The sequence below is a fragment of the Melampsora larici-populina genome (genome assembly GCF_000204055.1).
Source record: "Melampsora larici-populina 98AG31 unplaced genomic scaffold MELLAscaffold_20, whole genome shotgun sequence".
Classification (NCBI taxonomy): domain Eukaryota; kingdom Fungi; phylum Basidiomycota; class Pucciniomycetes; order Pucciniales; family Melampsoraceae; genus Melampsora; species Melampsora laricis-populina.
In genome coordinates this window covers 190,486-211,008 of record NW_006768784.1, presented here as the reverse complement: position 1 = coordinate 211,008, position 20,523 = coordinate 190,486, and the positions used below count along the sequence as shown (strand labels likewise).

Sequence of the window (20,523 nt, the reverse complement as noted above, 5' to 3'; positions counted from 1 at the left end):
TTACTTGGCTCAGCAATCAGTTTTGGAAAGGTGCCACGCGATTTCGCGCTGACCATGCGAGGACCAAGCAGGCGGTCTATAGGCCCGCAGGACGCGCCTACAAGTCCCGCTGCTGGCTACTCTGGGATTAAACAGGGGCGGCCTGTGAAGGCCAGCCCAGGGTGGCCTGCAGTCTGGCCAGGGGCGAGTCTCGGGTCGGAAACCGACCTGACGGATTTCAGACTGGTTGGGACCAACTTCTGACCCAGGATCCCCCCGTGGTGTATAGTGGGTAGTGTCTAAAAGCGTGTAATGTCGGGCCGGCCAAAAAGCTGATTTATCAAAAACTCCATTGTGTGAAAAGAACTTTCTCTACTGTAAAAATTGCTACAAACAATATGTTCAATACAATTTTGGATTGCTATTGATGTGAGGATTCCAAATCTGCCCTCGGCATCAAAATTGGATCAATTTTGTGGGTTTTATAAATGTTTTTCTCAAAATACCTGATTTCACGCTTTTAGGCACTACCCACTATACCATCTCCAAACCACACTTTCCAACCAAAACAACTCAACCAAAACAACTTTGAAAACACCGAATTTGTTTCTTCTATCCAACCAGCAGAGACCAGAACGGGATTTGCAAGGCATTGAAGTCCAACAAAAATATTTTCTCACTGTCACATTCTGGCTTTCTAAATGAGCTTGACTTCAATGAGCTCTGCTCCAAGTAAATGGCCCAGTTATGGGTTGCACTTGTTTGAGAAAAGCATGTAGAAAATTGGAATTGATTTCAAATTCTGAAGGGAAAAGAAATCAATCAAGATCAGATTTGAAGATAAACTTGGCAGTGGGTTTACATAGTATACCTTTCTTAATTCTGAAGTATTTGATTGCGTCACTTCTTAAGAAAAGAAAATCCTATGTTTGTGTATTGCATGCTTTCTTTTGAAGTACCAAAAATGATAGACCACGGTTTGTTTATGACATCAAGAATCAGAACACAAAGAAACCTATCTTAGAAATCCCTCCACAGTATGACAAATAAAGAATTTGAACACATTTGGTATAGTAAGAAATAAGTTACAAGATCAACAAGTTATTTATAAGACCTTTCACTAGATAAGCTATTTTTCTACCTTTGCGTATTCTTGGGTACCACAGCCATCACTCTGATCTCCATACTTCTTCTAGTAGGTAAATCTTTTTCATTAGAACCTTGAAATGATGCATGAGGCAAAGTCATATGACCTTTAACTTCACTATCATATTGTACAAACACAGTCACCTCATCTGGTTTTTGTTCACTAAGGTAATACCATTTGTTTTTAGGATTAAAGTGCCATTGCATACATTCATGTCCTCCGGGGCCTCCTGGTCTACATGCATGTTGATCATTAATCACGTCAACCGTTTTCCAATCACACATCGTAATGGGGTTTCGTTTAACTACTCCAAGTGGTCTCCAAAGATGAATGACGACTAATTTCTTGTTAGGATCTTTCGAAAGACTTTCTATCCTTTTCACATTTTCTTGATCTGAATTTCTTTGAATCGCTCTACCTACAGCTTCTTCTGCACCTGGTGCCGAAAAATCTGCATGTACACTAGGTACAGGTGTACGATGTGCACCTTCACCTTCCCAACCTGGAAGTTTATCCCGAATTCGATAATTGAAAGCGAAAACTGCTTCGGCTTGAGTCCTACAAAATCAGATCCGTAAATCAGAAAATTCCTTTTAAGCTGATTATTGAGAATCATGAGCATTTTTCTCTTTCACTTACATTTCTTTTACTAACTTTTCAGCAGCTGGCTTAAGTAAGGCTTCATACTCTTCATCAGTCTTACAACTCTCAAGTCCTTTGACTTGGTCCTTAACATACTCAAACCCATTAACGTTCAATTGGAATTCTTTTTCAAACCCACGAATATCTTTGATCTCTACCATCTCGGGCTTTTCTACAATCGACAAATAATTCAAATGTGCTTCTCGTCCAAGATCTTCTGATGGACGATATGATAAGGTGGCGTCTCTGAGGCGGAAATTCAAGGTCGTCTTGACGGTCAAAGCCTCTGATAAATCATATCCCAAGAAAAGAAGTTTGGGTTAGAGTGATATGTAAATCGGATGTATAGCAAATCGTTCAAGGAAAAAGACAAACGATCTAGAAACGGGGAAGGCATTGCATTCAAGTGTTGCCAAGATTTTAAGGCTGCAGCAATAAACATCAAATTGATACGAAGATTCATCTTGATACAAGAGCGGTGATCTGATGGTGGGAAAAAAAAAAGGAAATTTTGGTTGCAAGAAGCTAAACTGTAAAAAAGCTTCCAAAGAGTTAGTAGAAGAATGAAGTGGGCGAGTTTGTCCGAAAGGGAGAAGCTCGACTTGACTTCTTCTTTTATACCTTTTGTGTCAGCAGGCCAATGGGAATCTGATTCTCAGTACCTCCATTTTTCGATCTGCTACCACACTAATGCAGCAGGCCGACTCAGAGTGCCCAATGTTGAAGATATTAGGCGCAATCAGCAAGAAAGTTGCAATGTGATTCAGACTTGGTGAAACGATTCGTACTCGATAAGCCTTGCATGTGGATAACCCACGTAAGATAAATTTGAGCGATTGAAACATTTGTCAAGAAATGAAGTACTGTAGATCTCATCCAAAGGAGTGGACAAAGAGGTCACACTGACAGCATCACGAGAATAAGATACACAGAGACAGAGAAGTTCAAACAGGGTGTCTAGAAGAGCTCAAATATAACTCATCATCGACGTAAGATAACTTACAAGTCAATCGTATACCCAAGTGTACACCGGAGCTCAAAAAAAATTCCATCAATTTTGTATTTGAAAAATTGATGTTAGAGAAATCTACCTCAAGATACACAAAGTGACGGCAATATATTTCATCATAAGACCGACTCACCTGAAACAAACAGCTTACAAAATGCTTCAGACCATGAATCTATACGAATACAACCGCTCTAAAACTTATACTTGGACATGCACACTCAACTAAAATTTGATTACGAGATGGGTCAGAGTCAGACACGAGTAAATATATCATTCAGTAAGGTATACAAGTATGCAGAGAAATCGGTAGATCGATCTATGCATTTTATTGGTCATCAATCCATGCACGCAAGAAAAGAAAGCAAAATCGGTAAGAAACGCGCCAGAAACCTAATACTTGTAAAGAGACTTGACGGTTGTTCTTCCGAAATCAGTCCTCTGGTGTCAGATGCTACATCATGAACAAAACTCACTTGGTAATTTAGTACAACACAGGTTACAAAGCCATCCAGGCTTGGGATATAGATCGGGGATTTCACTTAAGAATTATGCTGTGATGTGGTGAGTCGGACAGGGATTGATTTAGACGCGCGTATGGAGTCGAGTCAGGCTCATCAGTATGTGACATGGATTGACTTGAAAATCAATGTAGACACTCAAGACATGGGAGCAAAACCAGTAAGAAACACGTGAACAACATTGTAGAAAATAGATGGCTGTCCTATATAATATATGGGGGATCTCACCTAAGGATTATCCATCGATGAAGACACTCACCTAAACTTCAATTGCGTGGGGCCGGGGGTTAGACACCCCTATTGATTTCAGTGAGGCATATACGGAGGGACCGATACACCAATAAGTTGAAATGAAATTCAATCTACTCCCAAGACATGAGAGGATTAAACCCGTGGGAAATCTGCTCAAGAGCCTCAAAAGCACATCGGTGCCTTCCGGAAACAGTCCTTTGCTCACGATATATTCCCTCCACGTAGGTGTGATTTGTTGATGTGGATACTCGGATGCACCTTAACTTTGATCGCAGAGTGGGTAAGAGTCCAGACACGCGTATAGAAATCAGTCAGGAAAATCAATGTGCGGAGGAAACCGGTACATACAACTTCAATGGATTGAATCGAAGATCACCATCCAAATTGTCAAAATATGAGAGTAAAACTGGTAAGAAATACATGGACAGCATGTTGCTCTTCCGGAAGAACTAGTCCCCATCGTTATACGGTGGTAATCATCATCAACACTCCCCGGTACCAAGGCTTGTAGTCACAGAGCCATCAAGTAACCCGTAGGAAATTGCGAGGATGTAAGCCTCTTTTCCGAGTTCAATCATGATCAGCCCAGGGTGAGCAGCGCTCTTGTCCAATGTCTCAAAGTGTGCGCTTTACTTCTTATGTCATGACCTTCTCTTATCACACATAGTTTGACTATCTTGATGATTTTGATTGGTCCATTGAGATGAGAACCGCTTTGACTTTTCCTGCTGAAACTTCATGCTTCAGCAATTTTCTCAGATAATTGAGGTGGTTCTTTGATTGTGATATATATAAGCTTGTGTTTTTCAGAGTCAAAGTTTGAAAAATCTGGTTCTTGGTGTATTCAGCTGTCTGAAGGGAATCAGAAAAATGTAGATTTCATTTCTCAACCATTGTAGATCCTATTAAACCCCTTCTAAGATTTCATTTTCAAAGGATTATCTTGATGTTCTAGAACACACATTCAAAATATCCATCTAGTAGACCACATGCATCTCCATACTACTGATCTTTACCCATATCCCCAAAGGAATTTCACTTGGTTCTATCAAGAGAATTCTTCATAAAACCTTCTCTGCACAAATCTTTATTCAAAAAATCCAATTTCATACCCCTTTCAATTTACCTATCCTCTTAAAAGCCTTTGGAATTGCTATAAACACTTCTAATATCTTATACTCAATTCCAATACCTTCTTAATGCTTAAAAAAATGACTTGAAAATGATGTTGATCTCTTGCCTCCACACAAATTTAAAACACCAAAAGAAAAGTACACTAAAAAACTAGAAAAGTGAAATTAGATATTGTACTATTATCAAACTACAAACAAAGGAAGAAGAGTTTGGCAAGTATGAATTATTCATCTTGTAAAATTTATTCATAAGGATATGTCAGATTTAACCTGAACTTGAAGCTTCATTACCATCAAGTCACAAGTCATTACATTACATCATAATCTACTTGACCGTTTCTCTCTTATATGCGTTACACTATCTCGTCAAATTTGTTCAAACTTTAATTATAAATATTTTATAATTTTTAATCACGATTTAGTTAAAATACCTTTGGCTTCTGGTCTGTATCATGAACACCTTCTTTACAGCTTACACGTTTCTTTTCTTTTGTTGCCTATATGGTTATAAGGATTCCTTCTTTAGCTTTTTCGTTTCTGACTCATCATCAACTGAGTTTTCTACGGGTTCCTCTTACTCATATAGATTCAATAGGTATATGCAGTGTTTGTTTACCTAGTTTTACCACTAGATACAAATCAGGTCAACTATCTGTTAAGATACTCCAAAACCAATCGAGTCAGACTTTAACAGGGTTTCAGGGAAGTCCGGCAAATCTCCTTAGGCTCTCAACGCTCTTCTGGTCTTCTATCACACACACTAAAGAAGCACAGATACAGATATCATATTCCATTCACTTTCCTTCCTCCTTCACTTTCAAAAAACTTCAATGAATATACGAAATCCAAGTCAGATAACCAAAGAAACAAATAACTGAAAAAACCAAACTACTTAATCTTGAATGATATTTACTTATACAAAGCACAAACTACTTTTTTTTTCTCATAATCTTACTTCACTGAATATTGAAAATGAATTATATCAATTCAAACTTTGGTACTTCACTAAATCCAAAGCCTAAGACAACTTTCTTAACTTCTTCAAGATCATCATTCGATCTTTGAGTTTCTTGAAAACAATTAATCTCTTGAAAGATTTCATCAAACTTAGGTATCTCATTCTTGGTCATCTTTTTCACTTTCTCTTGAGTTTTCTGTAATCCTTCTTCTTCTTCTTTTTCTTCTTCAATTGGCTTTAATATAAAATATATCAAAATTAGTTAATTACTCAAATGAGTAACTTAAAGAAGGTCAGAAAATCTAACCTTTTTGTTGATCATTGGATTAGGTGAAACTAAAATCGGATTGACTGTAATGGTCGGTGCTGAAAACGAAAAGGTTTGATTGGTTTTAGGTATTATTGCTTCTTTAACTATGAAAAAATCATTCCCGATCATCAGAACAAGAAAAAAAACGAAAGAAAGAGTAAAGAAAACACTTTTGAACATACCAGATAGCTTTTCTTCCTTTTCTTGTACCACAGATGTATCACCTCCATTCTTTTTATTCATGGCCATTTGTTTTTTAATTAATCGATCAGGTAATTTCCCTACTTTCTTTTTCGGTCTACTATCTTGATCTTTTCGATATATCTTTAAATGACACATCAATCATCAGAATTAAATCAAAGTACTCAAGATAAATCAAGAACAGGTAAAAGACAGATGACTTACATCTGGCATGGTCCGTTCTAATAATTCTTCAGCTTGCATTGGAGCTGGTTCAAAAAGCTTTTCAGCATTTTGAGTTTTACCAGTATGAATATCTATCCTTCTCTGTCGATCAACTTCTTCCTCATGTGTGACAGCTACAGCTTTAGCCTTTCTTTTAGGTTGAGTTCGTCTAGTTGGTCTTTCGAGATTAGCATAAGGGTTGATGACTTCAGCTCGTTTCACAGGTGATGGCATTGCAATTGATGGATTGTTTTGGATCAATTTGGCATCTACTGTTTGGATAGCTGATTTGATGATCGAAGACGCAATCGATGATCGTTGTTTCCTTTTGGCTGATTTGTTGGTGCTGGGTGGGGTTGCTTGTTGTTGGACTCGTCGAGGTGGTGAGGGTGTAGAAACTGGGTTTTTGTAAAAGAAAGGTATCAGTTGAAAGTATCAGGCAGACATTCAAAGAACATGAGGTGAACGTACCAGATGGTAAAGTGACATTGCGAAGTGGACTTGGACGAAGCGGTGTAGCGCTAGTGGTTTTGATGAGTTTTACATTTTGATGTTGAGCAGATGAATGAGAGATAGGTAGTCCAGATGATTGATTCTCTTCGTCTTCATCAAGGAAGATCGGCTCATTGTTTAAGGACGAAGCTTTCTGCTGCTCAGCCGATTGAGGACTAAACGAATCCGAGACTTTTCTCCTCTTCTGAGGTTCTTCTTCTTCTCGTCGCAGTTCTAATTCTTTTGTCACATCCACATGATCAATCCTACTAGCTGTCGATTGCGGAGGTAGCATATCATAACCATGCCCACTCAAGAGATTCGAACTACGACCAGTACCTAAGATCTTCTTTCTTCGAGCATTACTCAGTCGAGTTGAATTGTTGAAGATGCTATGTCCAGGGCCCATATAAAAAGTACGTCGAGGCACACGAGGTTCTGAATTGTTTGAAGAGTTTCCTGATGAGAATAGTAATGATGAGGTCGTATGGCTAGGAGGAGTAGGTCGAGCTGGAAAGGCCGGTCTCAGTGTAGGTCTTGATAAAGATCTAAACTGAGGTGTGAATGCAGTCGGAAGATTTGGTTGATGATCTTCCTTTGAAGCTGGTGGGCGATTAGACTCCTCTTCTTCTGAAATCACACTTCCATCTGGCGTCCGACCTGTTTTTGATGAATAGTGAGAGCAAAAGCATCAATAGATAGTAAGATTAAGGGTATAAAGGGAAGGTGAGACATACTCTCTTGAAGCAAGGCCATGACTCCTCTAGCTTCGATTTCTGTCAATGGCTGATCGCCTTTGTGAGCAAAGAACTCAGATAGAGCTTGATTTGGAGAGTTATTGACGGCAGATTTGAGAATATGATGTGGTGAAAGAATTGGAGTGGATTGAGGAGAGTTTGGTAATTTTTGAATTGTTTTAGAAGGCGAGGGCGTTGAGCGAGTGAGATTTGAGACGGCCTTGAATGGTGTTGCTAAAAAATTGAAAATGAATCCTGTAAGTGAACGAGACTGAGATAAAATTCAAATTCGAATGTGAGTATGATATTGAGACTGATAAGATAGACTTGAAAGTTGAATGACTTACTCCATTATTGTCAGAAGTTTGAGTGTCAATTTGACCAAAGACTGGTTGATTCTGATTGGATGTCCTATTTTGATTAGGAGTGAAAGGAAGTTGAGATGACATTTGGTTGATGTTAATGTTGATATTGTTGATGCTGATATTGTTGATGTTGATGTTTGAAAAATAAAAAGTGGGAAAGTCGAAGTAAGTTGTTCGAGAAATGTTAATGAAGTTTTCAGAACTTGAACTTCAATCAAAAAGCAATCGACAATTGAACTTTTGTTTTAACTTTTACACTGAGCCTGTATGTACAAAACTACAATGGCTGAACTTAAGTAACCTAAGAAGGGCTTAATGATAGACCCCTCAGCCCAGCAATGGCGCCCTTCAATGGCTGTTCAGACAAAAAAGTCTGATCAAAACCATCACATGAATCATCAATCTTGATATTTAGAAGTAACTTCATCATTTTTCTCAAGATCAATCGCTCAGTCTGCGGAAGTTTTTGGAATTAGAAATTCGACTTGTCTCCCTCGACGATATTTATTTCTTGAAATATCACAACTTGAATGATTTCAAAAATACCACTTGATCATTCATCACCAGATCATGAGAGTATGTCTGGTTATACTTTTGAGGCGTCGAAAATACATACCTCTTCTGCTCATGGGCTAAAATATCAACAGTTAAAAGATGGCAATTGTGATCATTTTCTGCAAAATTATGTCGATGATGTCATCTCCATTACTACTCTCAATACATTGTGTCACACCATTTATCACTCTAAAAACCATGCCTGTCCCCCATGAGCACGTCAACGTGCTCACACGGAGAGTCGTGTAATAAATTTGAACGGATCTTTATTCAATTTGTCTCTAGAAAATGCAAATCCTTTGTTAATAATAATAGACAATCAAAAATGTACCGTTTGTCAATGGAACCAACGCCACCGGCGCTCCGCTATATTCGCCATTTTCACGAGCGGAGCGGTTTGGCGCTCAAATAAATCGCCCAGCGCTACGCTATATACTGGGAGGCGCTATGACTATTGATAGCAGTGCGGCCTTTTCAAGCGCTCCGCTCTGCTATCGCTAAATCTCACATGACTTAGCGACTCAAAGCGAGTTTTTCGGGGTCTCCAAACGCTCCGCTCCGCTCTGACTGATCTCACAAAATATAGCGACAAAAAGCGTTTTTTTTTGTTTGGAACGCAGCACTTGACATTACTAAGCATGTATTCACCAGAGTGGGGATTTGACAGTCACACAAAACCAAAGAAACAAGCCGGACACAAATATTGACAAAGAAAAAAAAAATCGAGTTTTTTTGGAGATTTTATCGAGAAAGAATAGAAAACAGGCATATTTTTATGTGTTTGAATATTTTGTTGAGGTAACAGAATTAAAGAAAAGTATCAAAATTGTAAAAGCAACATCTTTTAAAAAAAATTACTTCTTAGCCTTCTTTTGCTGGGCTTGATAAGCTTGGACATACGCCCATGCATCAGCATATTTACCAGAAATTCTGATCCCCGACTTTAACCATTCACGTACGCTAACAAGTTTGCTGACCATCTTTGCAGTTAAAGAACTGCGACCGGGGACAGTGATGTCTGCAGCAGAGGAAAAAGTCCGCTCACACGGGCAAGTAGTACCTGAAACACCAAGATAATCGCAAGCAAGGGTTGCCAAGACAGGGAAGTCCTTTTGATGATCCTATAAGTAAAGAACATAAAAGATCAGCTTTAGGAAGTATTAAATAAAGTCGAACACATTAGAAAACCCACCTGCCACCAATCCAATTCATTCTGACCTGCAACCATCAAGTGGGCACCTTCAATATACTCTACATACTCCTCTCGACGTCGATCGGCTGCTGAGGATGAAGAGACTTGAGTTGTGAAGACATCGAAAAAAGAAGAGTCTCGTAGAGGCGAATTAGGAGGCGAAGGTGTTTGGGAGCTTGCAAGGAGTTCTGAGGTGATAGGATCCTCTGGCCATTCCCGCAACGCATCTTCAAAGACATAGCTGAACAGAGTTTTTGCTCTGGCTGCTTCGTCGGGATAATTGAGGTCGAAGAACCGAAGGCGAAATCGAGGATTGAGGATTGTCGCTAATACAATCACCTCGGAGGCAGCAGCCTCAGCTTGATACCCTTCAAGCTTGTTGCGCATAGTTGCAAGCATACTCTTGAGCTCTGGATTTTCGCAGGTTTCCTTGAGTTTCTCGATGTCTTGGATCATCCGGGAGTATTCGGCAAGGAGGATACACCCGGTCGGTGAGTTCCCTTCCAATCGCTTTGTAGCATAGAGAAATATCTGATAACAGAAGGGAATCAATGAGTTTGACAAAACAAATGAAAAGAAAACAAGAGTTAAAAACAAAAATAAAACAAGAGTTTAAACTTTAAACCCACCTGAAGTATCTTGACCAAGTTCTCAATTGAATCCCATTCATCAGGAGTGATCATTATGCCTTGATAATATCGAGTCTTGCGGTCCACAAGGAGGATTGCGTCAACCACCTAAAAATCAAAGTTAGCTGATAGGACCACATGGAGATGATAGTGATTCTTCAACTTACATCACGTGCGTCACTTAGTCGTTTGAGGTAATCCGCATCAACATTCCAACGAACTCCCCATCCAGAGATAGGGGAGCAACCCTTATAATCATGCTGTTTAGCCTTGGCGATGAATTCCTGGCGTCGTGCTGAGCTACGGGTGCAAAGACCATTGAATTTTTTGGCCTGTGTGTGAGATGACATGTCAGTATGAATTGGAATACTTATGATTTGGTCATCAGGATTTAAACCTACTTTACGAACTGCGCGAGCCAAATCAGACAGAGCGAGCTCTTCCTCATCATCAAAACACGTATCAGAAGCATTGTCGTCAGGTGCTGGTCCGGAAGGGTTTCCATTGATGGAGTCGTTGTCGTCTAGATCATCTTTGGACAAATCAAAGTTCACATCTTCATCTCCATCGTTTAATGTCATAATCGGGGTGGGTAAGGTAACACCAGGTTGGGTTGTGGGCTTGATATGCCCAGCAGTCATACCGAGAGACTTCAATCCTGCTTTTACCACAAGACCTATCTTGTGTGCATAACACTTTACCTGATGACCCGTCGAGTCCCAATCAACCAACTCTTTTGTATCCCTGAACATCGAAGAAAGCTCGTGGGCCATGGTATTGTTGGAACTTGCTGAATCTGTAGTCTGTGCTAACATGTAAAACAATAAGGAATGTTAGCTTAAGAGGTTCAATAGGTTTCTGAAAACAAGAAAGAGAAACGGAGAGTGGCAAAAAAGAAAGACGACTCATCTTTGTATGTAAGCCATTAGAAATCAGGAATCTGCCCACTGGCTGAGCAAGTAGTCGACCTGCATGATGCCACGCGACTAATTTGAGAGTTAGATGATGTGTCTGATACTTCCAGTCATTGTCAATAAAAGTTACTGAAACTCCTATGAATGCCTTTCGACCACCCTTGGTGGTCAAGACATCGTACATAATACTGAACTTGCTCTTGTTCGACTGAAATAATCAAAACATGATTATAAGTAACAAGGTTATGAGAGATTTGATGAAGAGATTCAATAAAAGAGATAAGATGTGGTGGGAACGTACTTTTATCATTTCAATAACAGAAGTTGAAAGGTCTATGTAAATACCCTTAGCTGTCTCGGACGCCCAAGTGGTGCCTCTTAGATTAGCTGATCAATTCAAAAGCTTAAACGCGGCTCTAAGGGGAGGATCATTGAAACGGGAAAACGGTAACGCATGACGCAGGATCCAGATGACTAGGGTAGTATTGAGAAGATCAATACTAAATGATGATTGAGAGAGAATCGAGTCAAGTGTTGCTTTGGGATTAGTACCGGCTACTTGGGCAACATCGTCTTGTTGCTGCTTCCATGTTCAGGGCAACTCGTGCCCCTCTCGTATCGCAAGGTGTCGTTTTGGACAGGCAGGACGGTCCTTCGCTCCATCGCGATGAGAGTACAAGTTGAAGTGACTCCGCTTGCCGCGCACAAAGTACCCACGACAATATCTGCATCGGTATCGACGAGGATCGTCTCCTGTCTAGACATATGAACAATCATCATAACAAGATTGTCAGAGAACAAACACTCATATAGAATATAAGAAACTACTATATGAGAGCCACTCGTACCTCGCCTTTCACATGAATCGGGGGTTCATAGAACTCTAAGAGCTTGCATACACGGCCGAGGTGGGCACGTCTAACAGCTGGCGTTTCGACCACCTCTACATCGGAATCCTGATTGATGTCGACACCTCGTGGAACATCATAGTCCTGAAGAAGCATGCATGAGAACTTGATAAGGAAAAAAAAGGTTAAAGAAGGTATAGAAATGTATTGAACATACCTGAAGGACATTACTTTGCTTCTTCTTCTTCTTTACTGGGGCTCCACGGTGTTGAGATGTGCTCGAAACGTTTCTAGAAGTCGAGCTCTTGCGCTTACCCTCACGTTGAAAACAAGGTGACTTTGACTTGGGGACTCTTTGCACTCTGACAGAAGCTGACTCGGATGGCGGTGCAATCAATGACACATCTGATGTGTGGTCCTTGTCTTCCCATACATCATCTTTGCTGGGTAATTGAATTGATCGTCGGGAGTCAGGTGACGGCATAACAAAGCCTGGTCGAGGGCGTGCTGGGCTTTGAACTCGAAGTGTACGTGAAGTTGTGATACGAGTTGAGGTTGGACCTAGGGTATCCAAACCCTCAAGCTGGAGGGTTGATTGGGTGTAGCTTTTGGAATCGGCAGCTGGAGGTGACATGGTATAAAAGACAAGTGAATGATTATCCGGACAATCTAAATCGAAGTGTAATTGGAAAAGGGTAGATGGATAAAGGGGAAAGTCTAATCGGAAGTTAAAGAGGGATCGTGGAACCAGGGTTAGAAAAAGGCCAAATAGTCAAAGACCCAAAGAATGATGGGATTGATGAGAAAGTCGTAAATGCACTCACCTTGAGAGCCTTTTATAGATGGAGCCGGGATCACTTGTTGCCTACGAAACCACTCCATCTTTCAAAGATGAATCGCACGTATGAAGGTACAGTAAAGGTGAGACTGATGGTTGTTTAGGCGTGACTCGGGTATTGAATCCCAAAGTATTCCATTGGGATATGGGCGTGAATTGGTTGTATTCGATATGTTGTGAGGTGAAGGTGGGATCCAGATCGAGTGGGTATTGAGCTATAGACTATAGTGTTGATGCTTGAGAGTTGAGACAGGTCGAGACTGACCTTGGAACCCAGTTTGCGTGCTATGGGTTGCTATAGATGGCTATGGGTTGCGCTATGGGTTGCTATGAGGCGCTATGAGGTCCCATGGCGCTAAGCGCTTGTGGGCGCTGTGGCGCCTCATAGCACAGCGAGATTGCGCTATGCCCTACTTAAACCAAAACCACTAAGTTGGCTAGGGCTAGGCCACAGCTATAGCAGGGCGGTTTGGCCGCTATGCGGCCAAAGTCATAGCACGGGCGGGGCGGGCGCTGTGCTACCGCTCCGCCCGCGCTATCTCGGGCGGAGCGCCGGTGGCGTTGATGGAACTATGAACAAAGGAGCCCATTTAACACTCTTGCTGTCTGAACCTCTTGACAAAGGCAATTGTATGCATAGCTCTCAGACCTGTTTGTAGGTTATATCCACCCTCTACGGAAATTGATTGGTGTGAGCACGTCGACATGCTACCTCAAAACAGACATGGTGAAACAAAGGAATTATCATTCCATCACTCTGTTCTGCCATTCAAAGATCAGAAAATCACCACCCATTGTGTTGTTTCTTGAAGGAGTTTTATGAATAGAGTAGTAAGCAAATTATTGAGTAATCATATTGTTGTGAAAATGTTCAACTTGAATATTACTGACTTCCACTCCTTTTCTTGCTTATTCGTCAAAATCTTCAGACGTGGCCGCGTTGGAAGAGGTGCTTAGTTAAGTGTACCTTTTGTCAATGGCACACAATCAAGTCAAAAGTTGTAAAGGTTTGCATACACAAATTTTAGACAGCTCAGAAGATATGCAACTCTTAAACTCAAAAATCCCCCCACTGCATCTTACACACTTTGATCACAGCCAGGAACTTATGAGGACTTATAACTACAGCCATTCCAATATTTATTGTCACACATTTTTGTAAAGAAAAGCTTTGTGAGCTTGAAACTTAAGTTTTAACCAATTAAAACCTGAAAGTTGGCTGAATTACCTTGAATTACATCCAATTTCAAAGTTTTATCAAGCAAAAACATAGGTTTCACCTTTTCTTTTTCAAAACAGAGCAACAAGCAATATTGGAACAGCTTTATGTTGTCCCACTGACCAGACACACTTTTGCCTGTGAGGGGAATATGATCTGGCTGGTGAAACCTGCCGTGCTTGTAATTTTTTCACCTATTTGTGAAAAATTGTGGACCACTTTTATTACCCAAATCAGAGTTCTTGCAAGAAGTAAATCTGATGTATATGGTAACATCTATATTTCAAATTATTTTTTGTTGGTTAAAATTCTCTAAGTTTTTTTAAGAAATGAGGAAATGAGAATAATTTACATACCAAACCAATGTGCCTCTCACTTGGTTTTTGACAAAATTACTCAAGGAAAGCCTTGTGGAAAATACTGATGAAGTTCCACAATTCACAGGTCACGGTGAAAGGGGTTTGATGACAAGAAGAATACAGGAAATAAATAGCAAAGGATGAGGTAGAAAGATTAAACAGCTGGCATCACTGAAGTGATGGCATTCACATTTGCAATCACCAGCCACCATGTCCGTGTGGTGTTTTCCTGTCAACAAGTGCACACAAGTTGCGTTTGTGCCTCAAAGGCAGTCCGTGTGCGCTTGTTGTTGGGCAACTGCCACAAGGACGCGGTGAGCGCTGCTATTTGAATATCATGCCAAGTCTTCTGTGTTGAAGACAAATTTGTGGCTACAGGAAGAAGAATGAGCTATCACAAAAACAGAGCCAAGACTCTGATGAATAGGCATGAGCTTGAGGAGGCATTCATTTGCTCAATTCTTTATCTCTGGTTTCTGAAATCCAAGTTGCATTTTTGATCAATCCAGGTCTGCCAGTGCCATATGGCCATTCAAGAGCCATTGGAGTCTTTGTAGCTGCCACCAACTGATTAAAACATTTGTAGTTGAAAAAATCATCAATCCACAAAGCTGAGTCACAGGGGAAAAAAATGATCTCACATTGATGTGAGCATAGGAAGACTTCCTGATATCTCCAAAGTTTCTTCAATCTTCCTTCAGAATCTTTCAATTCACATTTTTTGTTGTGCTGAGGTGCTCAGTCTTTGATACTTATTTTTTGCTTGAGTTTGCCAAAGCATCCTCAGCTTCAACTTGCATGAACCTGGTCCTGGGATGGACCCAAATGTTCTGGGCCAGGTTGGTGCAGAACATTTGGGTACACACAGCTCTGGCTCGCAGCACAGCGCCGGGCGTAGCCGTTCTGTTGGCCGGGCAGCACGGCCCCGCGTCAATGTGCTCTCAGCTACCATCCGGGCCACCCAAAACTCGGGCGCTGCACTTTTTGGTGACCAACTCAGCCACCAGTTTCACGCTCTGACCATCAGCCAGAGCCCTACCAACCTCAAACACTCCATCATTCACCACAAATACCACAAATTTCAGCCATAAAAGCAGCTAATTATATTATTGATTTGACAAGAGTTCAATCGACACCTAGTTTCCATGTGGCAGGATCTCAAATTATTTCACCTCAAAGCCATCCATCTTTTTCAAACGTGGACAAAGCAAGTGCTTTATCATATAAAGGTAAGCACTTTTTTATTTTATCTTTCACTTTCATCAAACTTGACTTTAATTGTTGATCTTCTACACCCCTTCCTCAATCACTATTTAATCCGATCACATCCATCAAACTATACCACCTACTCAAATTCCTTTATTTGATCATATCATGTGTACCAAGCAACCCACCTTAACTTCTTTCTTGTCATTGGGCTATGAGACCGATAATGTCACAACCACCCAACCTCGCCGCTCATCTCGTGTAGTCACCCCAGCAAGACGGGAACCTGGGATGATTGTACCGTCTTCCGACTCTCGCCGTGGCCTTTTCGACTTGGGGTTAGGTAGGGACGTTAGAGATGAGCATGTTCATCGACGTCATGAGCGCTCGGCGTCATTGCCTGGAGGGATGGACATCGGTGGACCGGCTTGTGCCTTTGTTTCTATGTTCCAAGTAAGTCACTTCCTTTCTTATCAAACTTTGAATACATGAATCTGATTAGTTCAAACTATCCATCTGCTACTCTTTCTTTGCTTTTATCTTTTATAACTGAGGGAAAAGGTACTTCAAGCCAGAACCAACACTGAGAACGCTCAGCCTTGTTTTCAGAAGCTGAGGTAAGTCCTTCTACGCAAACTTCAGATTGTCCACGCCAACCAAGAGCTGCAACGGGTGCTCAAGTAAATAAAACCATTTTCTTTCATTTTCTCTATTCTTTTAATTTCTTGATGGATGAAACTGACAGTTTTTTTTCTATCCTTTTACTTTTATTTATTAGGGCCAAGGTATCTCAAACCAAAATCAAAACCGAGAACGCTCTGCTTTGGTTTCAGAAGTTGAGATAGCATCTATCTCAACTTCAATTCGTCCGCACCGACCAAGGGCGCAGACAAGTCAAAATTTGGTTGAAATTAGGGTACGTACTTTCATTCATATCTTTCTCATTCCATCCACAATTAGTTCACCCAAGCTATTGTACTGACTAATTGCTTTGCATTGATGAAACCTCCTAGGACCCTTTGCCCCCACCCACTGTAGACCTGGCACAGGATTCAGATGAAGAGAATGAACAAATCTGTACAAGAAAACACAACCAGCCCAATAACTCTGAATACAGCTGCCCATACAACTATTATGGCAAACCCGAACATGGAGTTAACCACCTTGGACATCCTGACGTGTGTAATTTCAACCTTTCCATCAATCTCCTTGTACAATCTTTTCCAGCATGGCTGATACTGACATCTGATACTCAAACTCAATACTTTTATAGCCACCCAACGGACCACCCCTCTCATATACATGGAGGCATTGTGGTAAGGTTGTTCGCATCAGCGGGAGCTCACGCTCCAATCTCAAGGTTCATTGAGATGGGAGCAACGCACCAGGAAAGTCTGGTGCTGGCTGCCCCCGTTTTCAACAGGCGATTACGGCAGGTGCGAAACTGCCACCAACTGTTTCTGAACTCCGTATTCAGTGTCGCCAGGAGGATCATCAAGGTGGACTTGAATCGTTTATCAACCCAGCACCTACCTTTTCCAACCAAACCCTCAACCAATGCCTTGCCGTTTGGCAGGTATCACAAGCTCTCCCTTTCAAACAAATTGCGGACCCAATGCTCAAATCCGTTATCTACTGGCTGCGACCTGATGCACGGATGTTTGGTCGAAAGTGGGTGGCTGATGAGGCAAAACGGATGTATCTATCCCTCTGTACGTTGGTGATTGATAATGAGCTCAAGGTAAGTAGAATCCAATCTATCTCATCAAGAATGATATCATGGGTTTAATGGATTGAAGCTGACACTTTCATATTTGACTATTTCAGAACCTAACTAGCAGGTTTTGTCTCATACAAGATGTATGGACCGTTAAAGGGAATCTTCACGCCTTCATAGGCGCTTCGGTATCATTCGTTACAAATTAGTGGAAGTATGTAGTACGACACTTGAACTTTAAGCTCGTCGCATGGCATCACAAGGGTATTTTACTTGCTGAGCCAATGGTGGCGATCTTGAAGAAGAATAAACTGTATCAAAAGATAAGTGTCTCTTTCTGTTTTCTTTTCTTAATAATTCTTTCTTTTATTCTCTCTAAGTTTTTCTTTTCTAAGTTTACTGTTCTTAATTGTACTGACATAACATTGATTTACACTTGCTCGCAAATGTGTCAGATTTGGGAAGTAATCACTTCACTCTATGCAGAGAAATGTATTGTCAGCTACACAAGGAAGGCCTGTGATCAGGCCATCAAATGACTTGGAAACCCAAGTCAATGTCCATCTGGTGTTTCTGCCATAAGATGGGCCTGATTGTCAAGGCTGGTCTTGATGCTCTGGGAATGAAACCGTTGCGAATTCGACATAGCGGCCTAGGTAGGTTTCCTTCTGTTCAAGTCATGGATGTTATTGTCGAAGAAAGCAAGGAAGTAGATTGTGCTGGAGGTGGTCAGGATAGCGAGGATGATGAAGACTTAGAAAGCAATCACAGTAGTAATACAAATGACTCCAATTCTAATGCTGACGCTCAAGACAAAGAGGACACTGAGCAAGAAGATGAGCCCGAAAATTATCGCAACCGCCAGAAAGCATACCTTCTAGGTGATACTTACATGAAGCAGTTAACTAAGGATGTAAGCTATCATTTCATTTATTATATGTTTAATCATTCTTATCTTCTTTTTATCTATCTTCTATTTATACTTTTTTCAGATGGACACGGTTAATAAAAAGCTCACACGCTCAAGCGCTCACCGTGCTGATTTCAATCGGCAACGTGATCAAGCTAATACTTGACGTAGATTGGATGAATTACGCCCACTCAAAGCTCTTTTGTCCGGCCATGGAATCCGCTGGGGTATTCGGGGGTATTTGCGCCGAATGTTGGGAGCGGATGTGGCACGCTCGAGAGGTTTGTTCTACTATCCTTCCTACCCTCTATAACTGTAGGTTACAAAGCTAAGTGATTGTTTTAAATTTGTTTAGCTGATAGATAATGTGATGAAAGAAGATCTGACTGAAGTACATTCAAAGAGGTGTCGTCCAAGAAAAGATGGAAAGAAAGATGGATATTTCGAGGAGGTAATATTTTCAGTAGCAGACTGGCGAGCCATGAGGGATATCTTAGACATTCTCACTGTAAGATTCCATTCATATGGCTCTCAACTTTCTTTCATTTTCTTTGATTTAATTTTTTTTTCGATTTTTCCTTGATAAAAGCCTTATAAAATTTTGACTCAAGAGATGGAGCGTGATAAACCCACCGGCTGCATGGTCCTTGTCAAATACATGCAGCTCAAGGATTCAATGGCAACCGGAGTAAAGAAAATGCACGATAATGATCCACTCTACCCAATGGTGGATGTGATGTTAAGTAAGATAACACTTTATTTAGATGAAGCATTAGAGTGTGATACACTAGTTTTAGCAGCCGTATTTCACCCTGGCTTACGAGTCAAGTTCTTTGAACACGCATTTGGAAACGGTTCTAACCACCACCACCGAGCTGAAGAGCTATTGGAATCGGCTTTCATTTTACAACAAGATTCATCTGATCATCAATTTCACAAGTATAGCGCCCCTTTTCCAATCAATACTTCATCCAATGAAGGTGATGAAGGTACTGGATCAAACTTTCTCAATTTTTACAACAAAGTAGTAACTTCATGCAAGCTTAACGAACTCGAGCAATATCTTCAAGGAATTGACCCAATGGTATCTCTGGACATGAACAATCCACAATGCACGTTGGATTGGTGGAAAGTAAGATTGCTTATCACTTCTCTCTTTTTTGTTTGATTTCTTTACTGACACTATGCTATCATCTGCAGAATCACGCTGGGAAATACCCAGTCTTATCAAGACTGGCTCAGGATTACCTGGCCACACCAGCAGCGTCTGCTGCACCCGAATGATCCTTCTCCATTGCCGGACGAGTGTGCGGAGCTGACCGGGGTTCGATGGCCCCTGGAATGATTGAGATGACAGTTAGTGGTCAAATTTGGGCCAATGAAGGCATACCTTTCACTGGGGATTTTGGTGAAGTTGAAAAGTTCTTGAGTATGGAAAGAAGGCCCTTAAAAAGAAACCTAGAAATAATCAATTTTAGATCTCATTGTGTTCTTTTCTTTTCTGTTTTTGTTTTTTTCTTTTCTTTACATTCTTTTACAACCCTTTAAGTTGTTTTCTCTTTCTCCACCTTAGTTAATGTCTCTACTTACAATAAAATTTATTTTGTTTCATTTTTTTCAAGTTCTTGGGTTTGGTTTTGTTTCTCTTTTGTCCTTGTCTTTACGCTCATTTAGAATCAATACTTTGTTTTCTCTTTCTCTACTGGCCTTCATGTCTCTTTTCACAACAATTTTTTTTTATTTTTTTTTTGAAAAAAAGCGTTTTTTTTTGCCTGCAGCGCTGTGAAGCGCAGCACAACCAAAGCTGTGTTTTTGGCTTTTTGGGTGCCTAGGGTGATCCTTAAAGCTGACCTTAGAGCTACCAAGGTCAAGCGTACTGAGATTTTGTTGCGCTGCTGGATCTACGGCCAGCAGCGCTGCGAGCCAGAGTTGGTACACATTTATCACTACAATTGATATATAATATCTCTCCTGTGTTACTGAGTAGGATCTTAACAAGCCAGAAGAAGGTACAGCTGTTTCAAGAAAGGTTGACAACTCTCTTTGGAGAAAATTGTCTCCGCAGCGGGTAAAACCAGAGACAAAACTCGATTTACAGGCTTATTCTTTTCTGTATTCTTCCAATTAGCGGAGAGACAAAATGAAGTGAGAGACAAAACCCAGGTTTTGCACATTGGTAAGATTCTCAA

General features: G+C 40.7%; 1 protein-coding gene across 1 annotated transcript; it reads right to left on the bottom strand.

The window, feature by feature from the left end:
• Positions 1 to 1,116: 1,116 nt before the first annotated feature.
• Positions 1,117 to 1,929, bottom strand: MELLADRAFT_63470 (uncharacterized protein; the record flags this gene model as incomplete). Its single annotated transcript, XM_007410332.1, has 2 exons — positions 1,117 to 1,684; positions 1,766 to 1,929. 2 exons carry the CDS (start codon positions 1,927 to 1,929, stop codon positions 1,117 to 1,119), a joined length of 732 nt encoding a protein of 243 aa, XP_007410394.1.
• Positions 1,930 to 20,523: the final 18,594 nt, after the last annotated feature.